This window comes from Gymnodraco acuticeps, unplaced genomic scaffold (assembly GCF_902827175.1).
Source record: "Gymnodraco acuticeps unplaced genomic scaffold, fGymAcu1.1, whole genome shotgun sequence".
NCBI lineage: Eukaryota > Metazoa > Chordata > Actinopteri > Perciformes > Bathydraconidae > Gymnodraco > Gymnodraco acuticeps.
The window spans coordinates 566,936-582,642 of NW_022991063.1; the positions used below are offsets into that span (position 1 = coordinate 566,936).

A 15,707-nucleotide genomic window follows, 5' to 3' on the forward strand; every position below is an offset into this window, starting at 1 on the left:
GCATTCTCTAGTTTAAAATATTACTATTGGGCAGCACAAATTAGATCAATAATTATGTGGATAACTGAAGACACGGAAACAATTTGGGTTGATATGGAACAAAAATGTAGGAGCACTTCCATTTTTGACAGAAAAGGCACAGAAGGGGTTGGGGACTTGCAATGAGTGGACCAGGGCTACGATGAAGATATGATCAGAGGTACGAAAGGAATTAAAACTGTCAAACTCTATTAGCAGGGCCACTAAAATAGCTACAAACCCAGACCTTTTACCATCTATTATGGACTCAGGATTTAAAACATGGGGAAATAAGGGGTTAATATATATTACACAACTCTTTACTGGACAAACCATTAAATCATTTAAACAACTGAAACAGGAATTTAACCTACCATCCTGTGACTTTTATAGATTCCTGCAACTGAGACATTACCTTCAGAAGCATACGGAATGGGAAAACATTTGCAAAGCCCCATCTAAACTAGAGGAACTGTTAATAACATATACAGGGGACGAGACAAAAAAAGGGGCAAAATCAAAACTTTACAAGGTACTACATTATGAATGTAACGGCAACAATAAGGATGTCAAAGAAAAATGGGAGATGGAAGCGAATATTATAATATGCGACAAGGATTGGGAAGAAACATTCAAGACATACAATAACAAACAGTCCAACATGGAGGGAATTTGATTGGAAGGTGAAAATGAGATATTTTAACACCCCATATATCACTTCAAAATATAGCAATACCTGTAATTTGTGCTCGAGGGGCCTTGGACGGGTGGGAGACTTCACACATATATTTTGGGATATTTTGGGACTATTTTGGGGCTTCTGGAAGGATGTTCAAAAGGAGATGAAACGGGTGCTGGGCATTACCTTTACTTTGGACCCAGCACTTTATATACTGGGTATACTGCCCAGTGATATGGACAGAAATGTAGCTTTCTTACTAAGAATTCTTCTTCTAATTGCGTAAAAAAATTATAACGTCTCGTGGCTGAAGCCGCAGCCCCCCAATATAATCCACTGGAGAAACAGGGTAAAAAAAAATTATTTAATGGAGAAAATCACAGCAAGACTACAGCTGAAAACTGACAAATTCGAAGAAAAATGGTCCCCATTAATACAAGAAACACCAGATCTCTAGCAGCACCTCTTTACTTGTTTGTTTGTTTATTTAAAAGGACAGTGCACATTAATTCACATTGCTGTAAATGAGCCAGTATTAGCCAGCAGGCTAATGTTCAACTGTTGTCCTTGGCAAGATGTTAAATGACCACAACAAGACTAGAAAATAAAAACATAATGAAATAGAGTACAGCAGACAACATCAGTACACCAATAAATAAATAGCAGTACAACAATAGAGAGGAACAAAAAAACATGCAAACAGATGAAATATCATCATACCTTGATACAGTTAAAAGTGTTCACATTTTTGATTGTTTAAAAGCCAGTTCTTATGATTGTGGTTAAATGTATGATAGGAGGTGTTATTCCTTATCTGTATTGGTATTGTGTTCCAGAATGCCCTCACAGAGAAACAGTGTTTACCAAAGGAACTGGACCTAAGAGGGACTACACAGTCCCCTCTTAGGGCAGACCTTGTGGTTCTGCTGTTTGAGTTTTTCTGCTGTATAAAAGTGCAGAGTGGTGGGGGTGCCTTGCCGTTTAGAATTTTAAAAATGAGACATGCATCAGTGTGTTTTATAATATTTCCCCAGCTGAGCAGGTTATGTTTGTCCAGGATTTTGCAATGGTGGTATAGCTTAGGTTTTCTGTCCAAAACTTTGAGAGCTTGTTTGTGAAGTGACAGGATAGGCCTTAATGTTGTGCTATTCGCCTGGGTCCAGCTGGTCATACAGTATGTTAGGTGGGGAAGGATCATGGCAGTCATATAGAGTTTTACTACAGGTGTTGTCAAACAGTTCCTTATATATCTAAAGTTTGCTAGATTGTATTTAGTTATTTGCATTACCTTTCTCACTTGTTTTTTGAAGGATAAAGTAGTGTCAAGGATAATGCCTAGATATTTAAAATGTGTAACTGTTTGAATGACCTCCCCAGAAACATAGACCTTGGGTTCACGGTGTGATACATTGTTGGTCTTGCTAAAAAACATACAGACTGCCTTCTTAACATTCAGATATAGCTGTGAGTCAGTAAGCCATTGATTTACATGAACCATTGCATCATTTAATTTGGCCGCAGCTTGGGCCTTGGTTTTGCATGGACATAAATGACAGTGTCATCAGCATACATTTGCACCTCACATCCAGTGCACACTGATGGCAAGTCATTTATATAAAGGCTGAATAGAATTGGGCCCAGGATAGATCCCTGGGGTACACCCAGTTCATTCCTCAGGGGTGGTGATGTCTCGCCACTTACCCTTACACACTGAACTCTGTCTGACAGATAGGAGCTCATCCAGTCTATTGCACTGGGTGAGAAATTAAAATAAGACATTTTGTGAATGAGTACTTGATGATTGACTGTATCAAAAGCTTTCTTAAGATCTAAGAAGATTGCTCCAACAATGCCTCCTTTGTCCATTTTTTATTTAATATTTTCCACAAGGAAACAATTTGCGGTCTCAGTGGAATGATTGGCTCGGAAGCCGAATTGCATGGGGTGTAGTGTGAAATGACTACTGTTAAGATGTCCAGTCAATTGCTCAGCTACACATTTCTCAGAGATCTTAGACATGACAGGTAAAATACTAATGGGCCTGTAGTTGTTTGCATCAGTTGTGTCCCCGGATTTGTGGACTGGCACAACAATGGCTAACTTCCAGTCTTTTGGGAATGTTCCCTCCCTAAAAGAGGTGTTAATTATTTTGGTAATTGTCCCTGTGAGGGTAGTAGCATGTTTCTTTAGAAACAGAGAATCCAGTCCAAAAGTGTCTTTTGATTTGGAATTGTTTAAAGAAGAAATTATAGAATTAACTTTGGATTCAGAAGTCTCTGTCAGGGAGAAGACTGGCTGTGTACAATCAATAGGTGATGAATGTATTTGACCAATTTGGGGACTGTTTATAGTCAGCCTCACAGAATAGTTATTAAAAATAGCCGCTATTTCTGCTGGCCCCTTACATAAGGTTCCATTGTTACTGATCTACAGCTGCTTTGTTATTTTATGCCCTTTCCCTGTTAGGTTCTGCAGACAGTCCCAGATTTGTTTATGATTTCCCTTAGATTCATGAATGAGAAAGAAGTTGGATTTAGCTGCCCTGATTTCCTTTGTAACTCTGTTTCGTAAGGACACAAATATATGCCTGTCAGTCACTAAATTTGATTTAAGAGAGTGCTTTAGAGCATTATCTCTCTCCTTCATTGATTTCCTGATGTCACTATTAATCTAGGGGAGGGTGTGTTTATTTTTGGCCTTAGATTTGCTTATCCTGAGGAATCGCTTTGATATATTTTGGATTGTTGACCTAAGGGCATGTGTGTTGGTATCCACATCTGTACCTGATAACATTTGGCTCCAGTTAATGTTTTTCATTTCCCTGTCAAATTCATCAATATCACTCTTGGGTATTCTTAATTGGTAAGATTTTGTACTGGGTTTCAAATGGAAGCGGGATTTAGTGAGCTTTCTGGCTATGAGAGTTAGGTTGTGGTCAGACAGACCAGTGATAATATTGTAGGTTTTTGTCACCCTTTCAGGTTTGTTGCTGAAAATCAGGTCAATCTGGGTTTTTGAGGATGTGGTTATTCTAGTAGGCCCCTTAATTAATTGTGTGAGATCAAATTGATTAGATACCCGTTCTAGTGCCTTATTACTTGATTTGTCCTCCCAGTTAACATTGAAGTCACCCATCAATATTATTTCCTTGGCAGAACTGCATTCTCTAAGCATTTTTTGTAATTTGTCAAAAAAAATAGCTTTTGCAGATGGTGGTCTATACACTCCAATGAGAATGAAAGACATCTGTGGTGACAGGCTAACATTAAGACAGTTATGCTCAAGCTCATTCTCAGCAGAGCATTGAACCTCATTACATGATATGTGGTCTTTGATATAAAACAGTAACCCCCCACCCCTGCCTACAGCTCTATCTTTCCTAAAAACATTGTAGCCAGGAATATGTATGGCTGAGGATGGGGAGTTTTTATTCAACCAAGTCTCTGACAAACATAAATAGTCCAAGTTAGAGTCTGTTAAGAGATGTTTTATCTGATCACTTTTGGGTACAAGACTGCGGATATTCAAGTGACCCCCCAGCAGATCACTGGGTTTTGCATTATGGTCCCACAGCACTCACAGCATTGTTCACTGTCTGAAAGAAGTTGTGTTTTCGCAATTTTTTTTAATTGCTGGATTTAATCCTGCGGCTTTCCGTCGAGCGGTGCCAACTCTTGTTCTGAGTGAGTTCTGGATTGGCCAACGCTTACCTGGACCGTCGCAGAGTGTTGACAGAAAGAATGGACTTTGTTGGTTTGAGATCGACTGGTTGTGCGCTGCCCGGGGGCTGGATAACGATCGCCCGTGGCGTGGAGATTCGGTAGTCATCCGTGTAATGGAGTTGTTGTTGCCGTGCGACATCGGGGGTTAGCGAGGATGCACACCGTTTCAGCGACCACGGCTCTCCCTCTTCCTCCACACCAGTCAGATCAGGCCCGGCCCGTGATATCGGTTGAGTGGCGATTGCAGTCGATATACTCCCAGAGACATCCGAGGAGCAGGTATGGAAATTAGGTGGGTAATCAGACATTATAAGTACAGCGTTTGTGACAGCAGTTTGTATCTGTAAGATAGGCGAGTTACATGCTGTAACTGAGTCAGTTGGTAGTTTAGCCGCAAGTTCAGTGTGGATCATTGGGCCAGGGCATTGATGAACGTCACCGGCTAGCAGCAGACAGAAAGTAATGATGAGTCGTTCCCCTCTTTGATCCGTTTTGATGAATTGTTTGTTTGGGCCCTGCATTCCCATGCCAGGGCGGACAAAGGTGGTAAACAAAACGAGGTGACCAAGTCCAAACTGCTTTTGTGATGTATGACTACTTATCGAAGCTAAGCAGTCCCGTTCATGCGAGTGTGTGACTTATTTCTTTCTTTTTCATTTATTTGTATTCACTGCACTTGTACTTGTTTCATCTAGATGGTAAAGCACTGGCTCTTACTATCACAATGGTTCAGGTATTGTGTGATCATGTTTCCGATGAGGGGGAGTGATAATGTCTGTAATATGTTGATAATGTTTGCACAATATAGAAATTGATAACATTAAGAAACTGTATGTCCTTTTGGTGCCCAAGGAGGGCATGAATGATTAATCCTGATGTACAACAGCTGCAGTTATGCAAGCATCTCCATGTATGTTCTATTGATGTTATGTATGAAAAAGAAAAAAGAAAAAAAAAAGAGTTACTAGCATTGCACTACATGAAGTTAGCTTTATGATGATGTCACTATTGCTTCCTTTTTGAAACATTATCCAGACAAAAGAAACCACATATGCACACATGTACAGAAAAGCATCATTCATCTCCTATCATCAGAGCTCAGGAAGATCCCATTAGCAAGCCACAGCAAAGAAGAGAGGAATGCTGTGCAGCTTCTGAGACATATTTCAGCCCCGGGATCTGTATCTTATGTGTAGGTCACTGCAGTGACTTGACTTATGTGGTATGTCAAATTAAGCCGGAGCAGAAGATGAGGGGAGTTAAAAGTTGTCATGCAAGTCTTTCACAGAGCCGAGGAGATGGCCAGAGGCTAACACGTTGGCCCAATCATTAAGGCATCAATCTGTGTGTGTGTGTGTGTGTGTGTGTGTGTGTGTGTGTGTGTGTGTGTGTGTGTGTGTGGAGTTTCTAATGTTGCCAATCTGGCTAACAGAACAAAATGCTCTTTCTTTGAGGAAAGAGATCCTGTAAGTGTAAGGAAGTCGTTTTGTATGTCTCAGAGAAGAGATTTTGAAGAGCGTAAGACATGAGGTGTTGAGTTAGAGCCAGAGCAGCGGGTGAGCCAATAATATTTTGAAGAAGATATTATGCTTTATTGGTCTGATTTTTTTATTACTTCTGAGGTAACTTCTCTTAAAGAATAACAACTGACAGCCACTTCCCATATTGTTCTGCAAAAGCATACAGGTAGGAGAAAATCCTGATGGTTGAAGTCTTATTTTCATGGGATCACAAATAGATCACAGTCACTTACAATTTCCTCTACTGGGAATGAGCTACGGTTAAACTTAGGGGTCTTTGCTCATTCTCAATATAGAATATGGATAAAATGAGATTTCTAATATCTCTAACAGTTTGCGTACATGTTCTGAAATGTTTGCTATGGAAGGAGTTTGTTTGCGACTTCCTTTGGCTTTGTTCACCGTACGAACCAAATATTTAATGTACAATCAGGTAGGGCTGTGCAATTAATCGTATTTTAAATCGCGATTACGATTATGGCTTGCGACGATTATGAAAACAGCATAATTGACAAAATACGATTATTTTGCTGGGTGCGCTTCGCCCCTCCCTAAAGGCCCACTCGGCAACGTGGGAGTGACATGTGTTGTGAGTGTTCAGCGCGAGCGAAGATGTCAGAACAAGAGCAGCAACTCGTTAAAAAGAAGGGTAAAACTATTTCCACTATTTGCAAGTACTTTGCCATTACATTCCACATCGCTAAAGATATGTGCCCAGATAGCACTGTTAGCAACCAGGGCTTTAAGCAACTTGTCAACACGTTGGACAAGCGTTACGCGATGCCGTCTCGGTATTATTTCAGCAGGTCTGCGCTGCCTGCGCTATGTGACAAATGCCGTGGGGAAGTTGAGAGATGTGGCTTCAGCTGACTACTTTGCGACCACAACAGACCTATGGTCTAGCCCAGGGGTGCCCAACCAGTCGATCGCAAGATGTGTCTAAAAATAGAACAACAATATTCTGTTTTATCGTTAATGTCCTGTAACATAATCTTCCTGTGCCAGAATAATGCACTTGAACGCATCAAAGCTTTGTGATTGGTCGGCGTCACCCCATGTGTCGGGGCGTGGCTGAGGGTCTTCAGTACAGGTGGCAATATTGTCACCTGCCTGCGCTCATCTCTGAAACCAGACCATGTAAACAGGCTGGTGTTTCTAGCGAACAATCTTTAACATGATGACATGAGCAGCCCTACCAGCATTTGCCATGGTGGCCTAAACATTTTTATTTGGTCTTAAATTGTAGTTCAACATTTATTTCCTGTTACTTCTGGACCATGACGGTTGGCCAGCCTTCAACGTTTAACTGAGTGGAATATGTTGAATATGTTTTACCAAAATGTTGGCTATATGTTAAGGAGTTTTCAGTAGGTTGTGACAGTGCACTGCATCATATTTGATTTCATTTATTTTGGTCTAATTTATTTTTATTTATCATATTAATAATATATGTTTAGTATGGTTTTGGAAGTGTGCTCCAACATATTTGTTGATCTTGTTTATTGGTAAAATATTATTTGTTTTAAAGTTCAATAAATGGTCAATGAATAATCGTCAAAATAATCGTGATATCAATTATTGACCCAAATAATCGTGATTATGATTTTTGCCATAATCGCACAGCCCTACAATCAGGCTCATGCACTCTAATTGGGTAACTTTAACTTTGCACTTGTGGCACAATAATTCAGTAAAGCAAGCTCCACTAGGAAAGCTTTGGCATGAGAAAATTTGAGATCTGTTAGCCAAACCATGTTGAGTTAGGCCGGCTGTACAGATCATTTAACTATCTTAAAAACTTGAGGTGGAAGAACCTTTATCATTGGGGGATGATCTGATTTTCCTGTCAGTTACAGGGCTGCCGAATGTGTACGCATTGTTGAAACGAGCACAAGCTGCAGTAAACCAGGAATTATCTACCGCCCTGTACAAACCAACAAATGCTGCAGTTGTCAAGAAATTATTCGCCAACTGTATAATTTAGCTGCAGGAGTGATCTACTGCCCTATTTAAATGCTGCTGACAGAGACTTGAAAAAAGACTTGAGAACTTTGGTTCCGCATTAAGTGCATCTACATGCATCTACATGCCATTCCACATGTGGCTGCGTGCACCAGACCGTGAATGACCCTAACAAGAATTGTAACAGAGCAACAAGCTACAGTCCAGAAATAATGACCCAGTGCCCAGCAGCAGCTCTCACTAAAGAATAGCGGTGAAATGGTCCTTGATAACAGAGCCAGGCCAGGAAAGCTGAAACACCACATCATCTTTTTCTAACAGAAGATATCTTCGTTCCAATTGTTTTTCTACCCAGCAACAAAGAGCACCATGGTCTTGGAAAACCTAAAAAGGAACCTCAGCTCTTTCCTCCGCTGCACAGACCAAAGCTCCAAAGCTCTTTTCACCGAGCTAGCCCATTTCTTTCCCATTACACCGTCTTACATCTATCCATAAAAGTGACAATCCTCTGAAATATCACAAACACCTTTGAAGAGAAGCCATCTCCAGAGTAGATGAAATGGCAGCCGAGGCTCCAAATGAGGTGCTTAAGCAGCATGAGCCGCTGCCGCCTATTGCCAAAATAGCTCCCCCTTCACTGGTTCCAAAGAGCGTCTTTACCTCCATTTGTTCAAACGGCATTGCCATTAGGCTGTCACCATGGCAACGTCTCAACGCTGGCCCGTTAACCGCATGGCAATAACGAAGCGCAGTGGCAGCTTTACTGACTGATTCGTCATTAATCTTAATGTGTGTCTGGCAGCTTCTCTGAGCGGAACAACAAATCACTGAGTGTGGGAGGAAGTTACTGCTTTTCATTCTAACTGCTGCTGTATGCTGTGACTGCTACACCCTGTGTGACGTGTTGATAAGAGGATCAATCTTTGGGCCAATAGGGTAACAACTGATGTGGAAAACATGTTCCTGTCAGCTTTCCATATGAGCATACATGCGGTCAGCATCTTTACAACAACACACGCCACGTCAATGAAACCTGCAAGTGAGCAAAGATCTCATTGCACTTTGAAATATGATTATAGCTCCTTAGTTCAACCAGCCCCCTTTCTTTGAAATCCTGACAGGCCTCTGGGAGCCAGGGTCCACATGAATAACGTCTTCCTGCTGAGTCATGAATCTTGAAAAGTTTATCAAAGACTGATGTCAGGTATGCGAGGGAAGATCCAAGATCAAGACTCTTGAATTGTATTTGAATGCATCAGATCAAAAGGTTTTAAGGATTCTGTTTTGTTTATAACTTAAAATAATGAAATGCAGGCATTGTGCTGACAGGGGAAACAGGAATAGGTCAACCAATATTTTTCAGTACATTAGCCCTATCTTCCCACACATTATGCTAAATATCAGATTTCCAAAGCTCCAGAATAAGTTACCAACAACAGTTACTTTCTTAACAATAAACATATATCCTTGCTATCCTTTAAAGTCAAAATAAAAAAGTAGAAAAGCTATCAAATGTGATCCAAAGAGTCCGATCACGGCACAGACTGTAGGTCCAAATACCAAATGTTAGCAATCAATTCCTTTTTACGACGTGTTTAAAGGCCTCCCATTGTATTTAAGTGATGGTGAGTTACTATGCGAGACATGCAGGTGAGTGAAAGTACGTCCTTCCAAAGTGAGGGAGTGATATATTCAACTGCTTTGTAATGGACCGCAGAAAGATAGGAGTGTGGACTTGGCCTTGACCCCCCAGCTGTGGCCCTGCTGGACCCTGAGAGAGCGTTTGTACCCACAGTGCCGAGCACTTTCCACAAGCCTGGCTCATTTGGATTCTTATCAAGTACATATTTGAGGTTCTATTTGACTATTTTCATTTTCTTTATACTTCTACTACATTTTCAAAGCCAATTTTGTACTTTTTACTATTTATTTAACAAATTTAAAATGACTTTATAAATTCAGATTTTGAAACACAGAACTTGGGAATAACCTTTAAAATGTGATTATTTGATATATATATATATATATATATATATATATATATATATATATCTTGCCTTTCAACAGAAATGGTTAGCAGAAAATAATTGGCAGCAATTTTGCTATGAAGTTATTTGTTAAAAAATATTTCCCAGTTCCAGTACATTTTCTTAATCGCACTTAAATACATTTTACTTAAAGGTGGGGTAGGTAATTTTGGAGAAACCAGCTCGAGTGCGCTAGAATTTGAAAATACACAGCTGGAAAAAATCTGCCACTTCCTGACAGAGCCCCTCCTCCAACACACACGAACGCGCACATGACCAATGAGGGCACAAGATAAGTTTGTGCACAGAAGGAAGGCTGACAGGCAGGTAGGCCATCCAGTTACTTTAGCTGGCTCAGTTGATTGGTCGTGCTTTTTACAGTACTACGGCTTCCAGAGATGACATTTTTTCATGGATTTTTTGTCAAAGCACTTCAGATATTCATTGCTATCGGGATGTTAAGAGCATTCCATGGAATATAACAAGTGTATCTCGAGCCGGTTTCTCAAACTTACCTACCCCACCTTTAATGAATGAGTCTTGATGCAGTACTTTGACTTGAAATGGAGTATTTTTACAGCACTTTTACTAAAGTAAAGATTATGATGACTTTTGACATCACTGACAACATATCTATCACAATCATTTGGTCATGTCTATTTCATTAGATTCATTGACAACAAAACCATATGAATGCTGAAAGAAATGGTTGATGAATAAACAAAGGATAATTAATAGTCAACAGTTCAATAATCTCATAATAATATAAATCATTTATCAAGCAAAACTGCCAAACATTGTCTGGCTCCAGCTTCTCAATTATTAGGGTTCATTGCTTCTCTTTGCTCTCCGTATGTGTACACTGAATGTCTGCGGGTTTACGAACAACACATCATTAGGAAGGTGGTGTTTGGGGAAAATGTGAAGCATCGTCTAAACCCAGTTAATTATTGCAAATTGTCAGATTTTTAGATGAAGCAAGGCAGAACAAAATGAAATCTTTGATTAAAAACAGCCTTCATCACTAGCTGTAGTCACACTAGAGTTGCATATTATGCTTGTAGTGGCTATTGATTCATATGAATGTTTTTTTGATTAATTGTTTAGTTTATCAAATGTGAAGAAAGTGTGAAAGAAATGCAATTCCACAATGAAGTCTTCCATGAGCTTCTTCTGTCTGACCAACAGTCATATACCCAAGGATATTCAAATCATCGTCATACATGACAAAGAGGAGCAGCAAATCCTCTTATTTCATTGGCTGAATGATTTGCAGTTTGTCAAGGGACTCAATGATCGAGTCAAATCGTAGCAGTCCTTTGAATATCAGAAACATTTTTGAATTAAAATACGACATTTTCAAGTCTCTTGTTTGTCCAACCAACGCTCTAGAACCAGATATTTCTGGTTTGTTCAAACAAATGACAAAGAAAAAACAGCAGCTCCTCACAATTAAGAGGTTTATTAATTCAATCTCTATTGTCTATTTATTTAATCTGAAATAAAAAAAATGGCACTACACCTCAACCTTCACCTGGACATAGGATTCTGAATCTCTGCTATTATCATAATACTCGCTACCTACATTTGAGTTTGAAAGAAATAATCCTCTGTTCAGCAGAGAAAACAAAGCACTGAATGCCGCAGGTACACTTTGCAAAACACTTTGACTTCTCACTAATTATTTCATGGCTTTGTTGATATTCAATACTGATAGGCCGTAGAAAGCTGTAATTGACCAATCAGTTCTTCATAGCAGAACGCTGCGATGGATACCATAACTCTGTATGCACTGACAAACTGAAACGTTGACTTTAATTAAATGTATTATGTCACCAAATAACTATTAGGTTGGTTGAAAGCAATAACTTTAAGTTGAACCCTTATCTTTTTACTGCCATTTAAACTTAATATTATTGCTTTCAACTAACCTAATGTTTATGTGACATACAGTACATTTAATTAAAGTGAGGGTCATTTAAAAAAGGATGACCTGCTCCCTTTACATTATCCCTCACAAAACACCTGAACTTAAAATAATATGATATGAATGTCAAATAATCTAAGGGTATATAAAAAGGTCAATCTTAAAATACTTTATTCTCAATCAGGTGGAGAAAAAATAATTAATAATTTCCTCCAGTATTTGTCTCTGATCTATAACAACACTTAAGCAGCTCAACTATATACACTTAAGAACATCTGAAGAGCCAAAAGAGCAGGAAGCACTTTGTCACCCAGACTTCACACACTGGAGAGATCTCCTGTGTCATGGCGTGAGACTTATGAAGGTTAGGTATTCTCCTGCTGGGCGTAAGGTTCTGGTCTTCAGCCCCACATCACATCTATCAGGACTGGACCACAACAGGTGAAGGGAGGAGGGGGCAGAACCAAACCTCATCTGGTCTGTTGTGTTCAAAGACTTTTAAAGATCTCCTATCATGCTATTTGTAGGCATATATTATGGGTCTCAGATATATACAAATATAAAAAATGTCTATGATTTGTTTTGCTCAAAATACCAAACAGATCATGCATTTCAGACATCCCTCATATCGCTCTGTTTCAGCCCTGTTACTAAAGTGCTGATTCTGGGTCAGTAGCTGCTGGCCCCGCCCCCTTTGGAACACTGTGAGCTCCGGCAAATACAGCTAAACGCTGCCTTGATGAAACGCCATATCATGTTCCAAACCACATCAAGGATTATTTCTGAAACAGTATGGAGCTCAAACTCTTTTCTCTCTCAGGTTTACCACAAGGTGAGTTTCTTTTATTGTTTCCTGCTTCTTTACACATACTCTCTCCAGTACATCGTTAGCTCTGAGTGTTAGCACTGCTTGCTAATGTAAACAAAGACTATATTACGTCCAAAACACGTTGCACATTGTTTCCGATAGTGCCGTGGGTGTAAAGCCAGCCCACATTTCAGATATTACGTCATATTAGACACAAATCTGGATCAGCTCCGTTGTTCGCCCGTTTTTAGAGATGTGGGTACAGAGGAAAAGAGAGAGGGTTTAGTTTTTTGACACTTTGTGAGTCTCCTTACAAACCGGGGACACATATTGATATATAAAAGACATTGAAAAGTGCATTTTGCATGATAGGAGACCTTTAAGGCAAACTGATAGGAGATAGGAGTTTGATGTATACTCAGCTTGAAGGCAGCGGGGTGCATTAATGCATTAAGTGTCCAAGTTTATGTATGCAACGTCTCAAAACATGTCTTCTTTTAAAACGCATCACAGTCCATCATTTTTAAACTGGTAATTCATTAAAGTCATATCTGTACTTGACACATTCTGACTTCAGACCCTTCAGGGGTTTCCACCTTCTCAGAAATATCAGATGTTGACAAAATAAATCACGTTGGAGAATGTTGCCTTTATATCTACGACGCCAAAGTTTGAAAATACAGTAAGAGTCTAGTGATCTTTTATGGTTCATGGCAAACATATTTTAGCCAGTGGTTTGTAAAGAGAAGGATCTGTGCTGCTGCCTCCTGCAGATAAGCACTATGGAGAGTCATTGCATTTCATATGATGATAAGATTTAAGAAAAAATAGCAAAAGATTATAATTATTTTAAGCAAATAAGGATTTGTTCTCATTTGCAGAGCTTGTTATATCTTCCAGTATCTTACTCAACAAATGTTGTAAACAACAATTGTAAAAGAAAGGATCAATTGTATTGAATAAGGTAAAACAGGCTTTTCTGTATTTATATTGCGATTAAGGTCATGTATTCCCTGATTGAATCTTGGCATTGTGATAAACGATTACTAATCATAGGAACATATGACAACATATATAAAGACAACATAACTCTTCACTAAAGTGATCTAATGGTTTTTTTTTGCAGCAAGTTCTATTAGGTAAGAAACTCATGGATACAGTTAGAGCCAAAACACTACATGAATTGAGAACAGATTGTTGGATATGACAATACATTTTCACAGCCCTACATTCATTAATGTCAACAAGCTGTTGCTAGTGGTGGTCATACTGACTTGTATTTCTCACTAATGTACACTGTATTGGTCCTAATCTACATAAGGAAAAAAACAGAGAGTTAGCCACAATATTATTTCATAGGGTGAAGTCTATAAATCAAATGTTTATGTGAAACCTGACTCCTATATAATCACATGTGGAGCAACAAGAGGAATTAACCTTGGACTGATGCCAAGCGTTCGTCTCATAAACAAAGCCCTTAAACTTACAAAAGGCTGAAGGGGGGTCAAAAATCCTGAAGCAGAACATATGATGTTTGATCCCTTCCTGGCCAGATGCTGCACTAGGACTCCTTTACGGGACACACACCCTGCACGATGGTCTGCAGAGGCCCTTACACACCGAGGGACTTTAGGACAGAAACATGAGCAGTGATTGGCCGTCGCTCCGGAGACGAGTTTCAGAAACCAGACAGCTGGCTTTACAAATCTGACCGAGGAAGAAATGTTGGACCAAATTCACACACATGTGACTTCATCTCTGCACACCAACCAATCAGAATACAGCATGAGATCACTCAGAATACACTGATTAAAGAAATGCCCATACACATTCAGATGCCATGTCTGTCATTGCACATACATATTATGTATCATCATTCAAAGCAGCAGTTATTCATCCATCATTCAATGAATCGATCAAAAGAGAACTGATCTACAACTATTTTGATACAAACCATTTCAATATGTTTTCAGGCCAACACGCTGAGATGTTGCTGTGCTCAGCTGCTCAGATGTCAGGGTTTGAGGTCCGACATGTTTAAAACTGGACACAGCATGCAATAACCGGCAATGTTGGCATTATCGCAGTGTTTTAGTAGCTTTAGTAGCCTATGGGTGCATCGCAGAGCATGTTGGGAGACTGCACACGTTCATAATGCAGAGTCTAACCTTGACCACTGGCATGGTTGTGCTTGCAACCAACCAAAACCAACACACATCATTCACATCAATGATTTCCTTCACAGGACCCAAATCAAGCCGTGTTCACATAAGGGTTCGTCTGACTCATCAAATGTTTCAAACCAACTCATACATTCCAAATTACATATAGAAGAAACTGCAAGATGTCAGTTGTCAAACAGACAACAAAACACAATTATATGCATTGGTGCAAAAATATTTCCAATGTTCCATTTCCATATTCTCAGTCACACATTAAGTTGTGTTATTTCCAGTATTTGTGACAAATGATTTGCAACCGGACAACATGCACAGCTATTGCTGCTCATAGATTTCAAAACAACTCTCTTCTAGTACACTACAGGACACTTAAAAGAAGGAAATGCATTCTTTTCTACACGATTACTGTGGATGCCCAATACCTATGTCTGTGTTCGGAAACCAAGCTGCCTGGTAGAAATAGTAGAAGGTGTAACATCCCAAGGGACCAAAACAGCAGGAATAAAAGGCGTCTTACCTCTTTTTGGTTTGGGGAAGCTTTCGTGCAGGTGAAAAACCACTTTCTCCACAAAGTGCTGGATGTTGCTCTGCTCCGGGCCGCGGACAAACACCATCCAGTCGTGGGTGAAGCCTTCCACGGTGGGTTTCTTCCTGACCTGGGCACGGTGACCGAGTTCTAGTTTCACCTGAACAGCACCCTGCAAATCAAAACCACGCTGGGCTACTACTCACATCCAGAACAGTACACACAAAAGATGCACACTATTACGCATGTTGGACTTAGTACGTAAGAATGTGTAGCCCAGAATCTTTACGATGAAAGATTAAAACCCTATCACTGGGGTTCAAATCAACACTTCGATG

General features: G+C 39.7%; 1 protein-coding gene across 5 annotated transcripts in view; it reads right to left on the reverse strand.

Annotated features, from left to right (window-relative positions):
• mllt3 (MLLT3 super elongation complex subunit) overlaps positions 1-15,707 on the reverse strand; it is a 109,572-nt gene that overhangs the window by 88,071 nt on the left and 5,794 nt on the right. For 4 of the 5 annotated variants that reach the window (XR_004571072.1, XM_034236627.1, XM_034236626.1 and 1 more), the window contains exon 2: positions 15,361-15,541. Coding sequence is in view for 3 of the 5 variants with exons in the window: in XM_034236626.1 (XP_034092517.1) it covers positions 15,361-15,541 (181 nt within the window). In the remaining 2 variants the exon portion in view is untranslated. Of the gene's footprint in view, positions 1-15,360; positions 15,542-15,707 lie in introns of those variants that run through there. The other variant, XM_034236628.1, reaches the window with a different exon arrangement.